This window comes from Sorex fumeus, unplaced genomic scaffold, assembly GCF_029834395.1.
Source record: "Sorex fumeus unplaced genomic scaffold, SorFum_2.1 ptg000047l, whole genome shotgun sequence".
NCBI classification, from domain to species: domain Eukaryota; kingdom Metazoa; phylum Chordata; class Mammalia; order Eulipotyphla; family Soricidae; genus Sorex; species Sorex fumeus.
Genome location: NW_026606104.1, coordinates 5,673,701 through 5,681,901, shown reverse-complemented (window position 1 = coordinate 5,681,901; position 8,201 = coordinate 5,673,701). Strand labels below are relative to the sequence as shown.

The following is an 8,201-nucleotide window of genomic DNA, read 5'->3' as shown; positions in this document are numbered from 1 at the left end:
TTGGTGCCCATCCTTAGGTCGGCCCCAGACACCTGGGTTACAGAAGGATTGCTCTTTTCTGACTTTTTTCCTTTTGGAGCCACACCTGGTGGTGCTCAGGGCTTACTCCTGGCTCTGAAATCAATAATTGCCTCTGGTTGTGTGTAGGGGTTCATATTGGGTGTCAGAGATTGAACCTGGGTCAACTGCATGCAAGGCAAGCTCCTTGCCAACTCTACTATGTCAGGCAAGCTCCTTGCCAACTCTCCAGTGTCAGGATTGCTCTTTTTTTTTTCCTTTTGGGTCATAGCCGGTGATGCTCAGGGGTTGCTCCTGGTTCTGCACTCAGAAATTACTCCTGGCAGTGCTCAGGTGACCATATGGGACGCTGGGAATTGAACCCGGGTTGGCCGCGTGCAAGGCAAATGTCTTACACACTGTGCTATCACTCCAGCCCAGGATTGCTCTTTTCTGTCCCCTTTTGACCCAGTGGGACATGGGATTCCTCTTGGAGTATGAGCATACTGTTGAACTCTGTGATTAATGACCTGTTTAAAGATGCTACCAGACTGGGCAGAGAGACATGTCAAGTGCCTTTGCTTGTGGGAGTCCTGGTTTGCTTCCCAGTAACATACAGTCCCCCCATGCCCAGTAGCTCAGGAGCGGACCAGGACATGGCCCCAAAGTTCTTCCAGGGCACTTTTGCTATCTTCTGGCATGGTGACTGAAAGTATTTGAAGGGACAGAGCAATAGTTCATCAGATATGTCACCTGCCTTGTATGCAGCCAAACCAAATTTCATCTCTGGCACCCTATAAAGTCCCCTAATTCCTGCTAGGAGTGACTTAGGAATGCAGTCAGGAGTAAGCTCTAAGCACTGCTAGATGAAAACAAGCAAAAGCAGAAAGAAAGAAAGAAAGAAAGAAAGAAAGAAAGAAAGAAAGAAAGAGGAAGAAAGAGAGAAAGGGAGGAAGAAAGAGAGAAAGGGAGGAAGAAAGAGAGAAAGGGAGGAAGGAAGGAATAAAAGGAAGGAATGAAGAAAGAAATAAAGAGAGAAAGAAAGAAAGAAAGAAAGAAAGAGAGAAAGGGAGGAAGAAAGAAAGGGAGGAAGGAAAGAATAAAAGGAAGGAATAAAGAAAGAAATAAAGAAAGAGAGAAGGAAAGAAAGAAAGAAAGAAAGAAGTATTTGAGATGGTGGCCTCATCAGATAGATCCTTAAATAACACAAGAGCTCCTGTCTACTATGCCCATGTAGCCTGAGTGAAGAAAATCTTTGTTATTTATTCATTTATTTTTTGAGATATTAATGTAGGAGTACTGCCACTTATTCATCCATTGATTTCACTGATTGAATTGGGCATGAACTCCACTGTAACTTGTTTTTTATTTTGTGGCCACAGCTGGCAGTGCTGAGGGCTTATTCTTGGCTCTGAGCTCAGGGATCAACTCTGGTGGGCTCAGGGACCTACCCAGGAAGGCCATGTGCAAGAGAGACGCCCCACCCCTGCACTATTGCTCCACCCCTCTATTTGTTCTTGGGTGATGCCCAGAGGATCAGCTTGCGAGTTTGAAGCTCTCTGAGTTGGTTCGAAGACGGCGAATAGGTGGTGTCCTCTAGTGGTGCCTTTTGAAACAGCACCTTAGACTCCAGCATTCTGACCCGGGCGTAGCAGTCCTGAGTCTCCAACCGTCTCCTCTCTTTGGATCTTGGGGGCCCTCTCTTCAGCATCCCCTCTCCTCTGCAGACTCACTATTCAGCTGCAGCAGCCTCTCCTCTTACATGTCTTCCTAGGCTTGCAGTCTAAGGTTATCTTTCTGCGTTCAAAGTTCAGCTTAATTTCGCCAACACATTTTCCAAGTTATTTTATTGCTGTACACAGAGGTCAGTTAATGCCGCCTGGGCGTCCCTCTGCCCCCAAGCAGTAGCTGGCTGGTCTTCAGCGGCCCGACGACCTAGCCGGGTCCTGGAGGTGTCCAAAGGCCTCATTCACATCCTGTGACCTGCAGCGCCACAGCCTCCGTTCTCGGAAGCCCGGCCAGCGGGGATCTGCGGCCCCAGTTTTCCTGGGGAAGGCAGGTGGGGCCGCTGCACCTCGGCCGGCTGCAGGGGAGGCTCGTGGGGACGTGGCCATGGGAGACTCCCGTGGTTGGAAGGTGCGGGGGTCCCTACTCAGAGTAGCAGTAAGTCCCGTAGAGTGCCTGCTGGGGTTTGGGGAAACCGAAGCTGCGCACTCCGGGGTCCGGGAGCCCCCCGCAACGCGGCCTCGGTGTGGTGATGGGGAAGCGCACGCTGCCGTCCGCCAGCCAGCCCCCGACACACTGGTCCATCCTCGAGAACTTCCAGGCGGCGTAGAGGTGTCCGACTTTGGCCACTGTGGCCCCGTGCCGGTCGCACTCCGCATGGGCTTCTGACAGCGTCAGCCTCCCAGGCACGAAGAACACCTGGCCTGGGGAGCGAGTGGGTCATCGATCCCGCGGAACAGAGGGATAGGGGCAGCACAAAGCTTGCGGGGAGGAGGGCGTGTGGGAGGATCAGGGGTCCAGGGCAGGTGCCGGAGCACGGCTGGAGACTGGAGGAGCCCTAAGCAGGAGGCTCCTTGAAGTGACCACCCAGATTTCTTACTTCACTGGCTTTTGGGCGACACCCAGAGATACTAGGGGTCTACTCCCAGCTCAGAGCTCAAGGAATCAATTCCCCTGTGCACGAATGGAACCCGGGGCTCCTGCATACAAAGCATGCACTCCAGGGTAGCACGTAGGGCGCTTGCTTTGCACACAGCAGACCTGGGTTCGAGCTCCCGTATGCTCCCCTGAGCACACCAGGACTGATTCCTGAGTGCAGAGCCAGGCGTTAACCCTGAGCACCGACGGGTGGGGCCCCCCAAAAGAGCAAAAACGTGCAGTAAGCCCCTCAGACCACCCTGCGCGACGCCCCGCCTCCTCGCACTCGCCGCTCTCCCCGCCCCTCTGCCAGGCCTCCTCGCCCCTCCGCCTCCCGCCCCACTTGCCCACCTCTCCGCGGTCCTCGTCCCGCCCCTCCGGCCACACTGCCCCCCGCCCCTGAGCTCCCTGGGCCAGTCTCCTTCCCCCGCGGCCCGCCAGGCACGCCCCTTGTCGGTGGCCCGGTCCCGGGCACGCCCAGTTCACCTGCCAGCGCCGAGGTAAAGCAGAAGGCGTCGTAGCGGTCGCGCTTGCGGTCGCGCGGACCGTAGCTGCGGATCCCGGGCCGCCCTCGGCCGCCGCACGGAGCGCGCGCCGTGAGCACGGGGTAGCGCACGGAGCCCTCGAGCAGCCAGCCCGCGTTACACCAGTCCAGACCCTCGGTCCAGGCTGGAGGGAGAGGCCGGTGGAGGAACGACAGGTCAGAGGCAGAGCTCAGCGCGGCGCCGCAGGGGCCCGGGTGACCGTGCGGGGCGCGGCTGCTCACCCTGGTACAGCTGCGCGTAGGTGGCCAAGCGCGCGTCCTGCTGCTCGCACGCCTGCTTCGCCTCGTAGTAGTTGAACTGGTACCGGCCCCGGCTGGGCTGGTACGGGAAGACCACACCTGGGGGGCGGACAGCCTGGGGAGGGCGGGCAGCGGGAGGAGGGCCAGGAGGGGGCGCGACCTAGCGGCGAGGGCGGCGGGCGGGCGGGCGGGTCAGGGCTGCGGGGCGCGCGGGGCGCGGGCCTCACCCTCCAGGCGCAGGCTAAGCGCCACGCTCTCGTCGTCGAGGCCGTTGATGAGTTCGCAGCGGTACCGGCCCTCGTCCTCCAGGCGTACCCCCACGATGACCAGCGAAGCGTCTAACCGGTGGCCCTTCCGCAGCCGGGCGCGCCCCCCCAGGGCGCCGTAGTCGCGCGCGTGCAGCCCGTTGGTGATGAGGATGAGCGTCTCCCGCAGTTCCCCCGGCTCCACTTTGCTCCAGCGGACCTTGTAGCTGGGGGGCGGCGCGCCCAGGACGCAGGGCAGCGTGGCGGTGGCCCCGCGACGAGAGTGAACCACCTCGTGGATGGGGGGCAGGAGGTAGTGGGGGCCCGCGTTGGGTGCTGAGCAGAGGGGGCCACAGTGACTGGAACCCCTAGACCCCGCCACGCGCCAAGTGCCCATCCTCCCAAAGGGGCAGCACGGGCTCCCCCGTCCTCAAGACTCTGCTCCTGGGGCTGGAGCAATAGCACAGCGGGTAGGGCGTTTGCCTTGCACGCGGCCGACCCGGGTTCGATTCCCAGCATCCCATATGGTCCCCTGAGCACCGTCAGGAGTGATTCCTGAGTGCAGAGCCAGGAGTAACCCCTGTGCATCTTTGCATCGCCGGGTGTGACCCAAAAAGAAAAAAAAAAGACTCCACTCCTGTCTCCAGCCCCAGCCCTTTCGCACCCCACTTTCCCAGGGCTGGGCCCATGTCTTACCTGGCTCCCCAAGTGCTCCGTGGAAGGTGGTGGCCGCCCAAGGGAGAAGAAGGCAGCAGAGTATAGGGAGACCCAGCACTCCTGGCATGGTGGGTAGGCGGTGGCTTTTTCTGCAAAGTACAGGACCAACCAATCCTTAGGACTAAGATATCAGGTGTGTGAGGGTGGGGGCCTTGAATTCCCATCAGGGATTCCTCAGCACCCACTGTCGAGCTGAGGGAAAGGAACCAATCAATGGTAGCGGCTAGAGGAAGGTCGTGGTGCAGTGATGTTTACAAGGAGCCTTACTTCTCTTTCACATCCTTCCACCACCGACAGATCTTCATGGGGCCTGTTCTGCTGTCCCCTCATCCCTGGGGGCCTGTTCTAACCCCCACAACCAGGCTCTTACTGTGTCTCTCCAGCTCTCCCCCGCTCTGAGGTGAAGGCCAGTGTCCCAGCCGCAGCTTCCAAGGCTATCTGGGGCACAGCTGTGCATCTGCTCACCTCGCTGGAGATCCCTGTGCCTCGGTACTGCAATCAGATAGGCAAGTGCTCCCGGCTCCCGCTGACCCTCAGGCACAGCTCCTTCCCAAGGCCTTACCTCCTCTGGGAAAACTTGCTCTTCCCATGCCGGATTGGGTACTCGTTCCCCCTTAGGAGTAATTTTATAAGCAGCTAAATTAAGCGTAAATTTGAAGGTAATGAATATACCTATGTACTGTACCGATTAGGTTTTTAGTTATTGCAGAGGTAAAAAAAATGTTAAAGCATTATGAAAAAAAATGTCAAGGGTCAGAGAGATAGAACAGCAAGGAAGGTGCTTGCCTTACACGTGGCTGAACCTGGTTTGATCCCCAGTATCCCATATAGTCCCCTGAGCCCACCCGGAATGATGCCTGAGTGCAGAACCAGAAGTAACCCCTCAGCACCACTGGGTGTGGCCCAAAAACTAAAGGAAAAATTTATCATCTTGACTTTTAGTTGGTTTGTTTTGTTTTTTTGACGCCTCATAGCAGTGGTCAGTATGGCCCCCAAACTAAACCAAATAAAAACACTAAACCAAATAAAAACATATGCCACAAACTGGGAAGATAGTATAGCAAGTAGGGCACTCGCCTTGCATGCTACTGATCTGAGTGTAATCCAGATCATATACCCAGCACCACACAGGGTTCCTGAGCACTGCCAAGAGTGATCCCTGAGCACAGAGTCAGGAGTAATCCTGAGTTCTGCCGGATGTGACCCAAGAAACAAAAAAATACATGTCTTTTGTGTATGAAGCCCCAGACTTGATCTCAGCCACTGCAGGAGCAGGGAGAATAGAATTGAGAATTCCTTAACCTAGTTTTACTTATTCAAAAAATTGGATTCTCCCACTTCCTTTATTTTTATTTCAATGTTTGGATCACACTTGGCAGGGCTCAGAGATCACTCCTGGCAGTGCTTGGGAGACCTTATGCAAAACCTGAGTTGTCCACATGCTAGGCAAGAACCCTAACCCCTGCACTCTCTCCAGCTCCCCCCCACACATTTTTTTTGCTTTTTGGGTCACACCCAGGAATACTCAGGGGTTTCAGGGGTTACTCCTGGCTCTGCACTCAGGAATTACTCCTGGCAGTGCTCGGGGGACCATATAGGATGCCAGGGATCAACCCAGGTTGGCTGCGTGCAAGGGAAATGCCCTACCCACTGTGCTATCGCTCCAGCCCCACCCCACACTTTTTTTTTTCTTTTTTGGGTCATACCCAGTGTTGCACAGGAGTTACTCATGCACTCAGGAGTTACTCCTGGCAGTGCTCGGGGGACCATATGAGATGCTGGGAATCAAACCTGGGTCGGCCGCGTGCAAGGCAAATGCCCTACCCACTGTGCTATCATTCCAGCCCCCCCCTTTCTAATTGCATGACTTGAACAAGTTACTGAACACATCTCTCTCCTTCAATGTACATAATAGCACAGCTACTTCAATGAGTAATTGAGAATTGAACAAAATACCACGCAGTGAGAGCAATGTGGGGGGCTAGGGAGATAGTTCAAAGGGCTGGAGGGTATTAGCTGCATATGTGAGCTCCAGATTCAATACCTCAAACCATATGATCCCCCAAACACTACTAGGTATGCCCCTCCACCACACACATAATTTTCAACTCATTGAATGGGGGATGTGTGGTATGACTTACATGCAGAAGATCTGGGTTGAGCCCAGGTACTGCCAGAGCAAAAGAGTGAACTGGTACAGTGGGTAGGGCACTTGCCTTGCACAGGGCTGACCTGGATTCAACTCTTTAAGCCCAAGACGGTCCCTTGAGTCTTGCTAGGAGTAATTTCTGAGCACTGAGCTGGGAGTAAGCCCTGAGCACCACTGAGTGTGGCCCAAAACTGAAGGAGGAGGACGAAGACAAGGTGGAAGAGGATGAGAAGGAGAGGAAGAGGTGGAGGAGGATGAGAAGGAGGAGGAAGAGGAGGAGGAGGAGGAGGAAGAGGAGGAGGAGGAAGAGGAGGAGGAGAAAGAGGAGGCGGAGGAGGAGGAGGTGTTAACTATGAGGTAGCTCCCAGCAGAGAGTCTGGGCATACAGTGGCTTCTGCAAAAGTGTGTCAGCTATGAGCCCAGACAGAGGACTCCTCAGAGGGCAGTTGGGACACGAAGAGGGTGAAAACATCAGAGAAGAGTCAGAAAGTGAAGTGCTGAGCAAATTCTTCCTGGACATGAAGGGCAGGTGGAAGGATCAAGGGAGGGTGAGCACACAAAGGTCCCCAGGTTAAGGATCTAAGGTCCTTCCCTTAGGGCTCAGGTAAAAGGATCTGGGTCAGGAACAGACGTGGGAGGAACAGTCCTGGGCAGATCTGGTCAGCAGCATTCAGGGACACAGATGGGCAAAGGCCTGAATAAGTTAGTCCTGGTTGGGGTAGGGAGACAGAGCAGCAGTGGAAGGTGCCTTCATTATATGAGGCCAACCTGGGTTCAATCTCCAGCATCCCTTGGGACCCCTGCTCCAGCCTCTCCAGGAGTGATCCCTGAGTGTGGAGCCAGGAGTAAGCCCTGAGCACCGCCAGGTGTACACTTACCTCAAATAAATAAATAAATACATACATAATCCTCGTAACCCACTCTTGGGAGAGGTGGGATGTAGGGACCATGACAAGGCCATTCTCTCCTTGCTGAAAACAAACCTAGCAGCTCCCGTGTTAGTGAACTGCAGGGAGACCCCACTGCTGAGGCCTGGGCCATCTCCCGCTCTGACTCCCAGGCCTACATTTCTGTGCTTCAGTGCTGGTGCCCACAGAGCTCCTCCCTGCCCCTTCCAGAGGGGGTGCCCGGTCCAGCGCCTACCTGCAAGGAGCAGCTCTGGTTGAGATGGGAGGAGTGCGGAGCCCAGGCTCTAGGTTCTGCAGGTCATCCAAGTGAAGGTGTGGCCTAGCACCCCAGAGGGGACCAAGCAGAAAAAGTAGCTCTGGAACCGAGGTAAAGGATCAGCAGGGTTGTTCCTTTCACAAAGGAGGGAAGACTTCTGCTCAGAGCTCACACAGAGAAGATGCTATGTAAGAATTCTCCCTACCGGTCCAGGTGACTGGAGGGCAGCCTCAGACCTGCCACCAAATTCCCAGCACTCACTATCCAGGGTCTAGGGGAAGAGGCAGGCTAGGTAAAGGTAGGGCAGGGGCCAACAGAAAAGCATAATTGCGGGGCTGAAGCCATAGCACAGTGGGTAGGGCATTTGCCTTGCATGCGGCCGACTCAGGTTCGATCCCTAGCATCCCATATAGTCCCCTGAGCACTGCCAGGAGTAACTCCTGAGTGCAGAGCAGAACCAGGAGTAACTCCTGTGCATCACAGATCATGACCCAAAAAAAAG

At 55.4% G+C, this 8,201-nt stretch overlaps 1 protein-coding gene across 1 annotated transcript; it reads right to left on the bottom strand.

Annotated features, from left to right (window-relative positions):
* Positions 1-1,825: 1,825 nt before the first annotated feature.
* HAPLN2 (hyaluronan and proteoglycan link protein 2) lies at positions 1,826-4,475 on the bottom strand. The gene is made up of 5 exons (XM_056123653.1): positions 4,366-4,475; positions 3,652-4,005; positions 3,407-3,523; positions 3,127-3,309; positions 1,826-2,426 (listed from the first exon to the last, which is right to left on the bottom strand). Exons 1-5 carry the CDS (start codon positions 4,451-4,453, stop codon positions 2,146-2,148), a joined length of 1,023 nt encoding a protein of 340 aa, XP_055979628.1. The 5' UTR covers positions 4,454-4,475; the 3' UTR covers positions 1,826-2,145.
* Between the last annotated feature and the right edge of the window lie 3,726 nt (positions 4,476-8,201).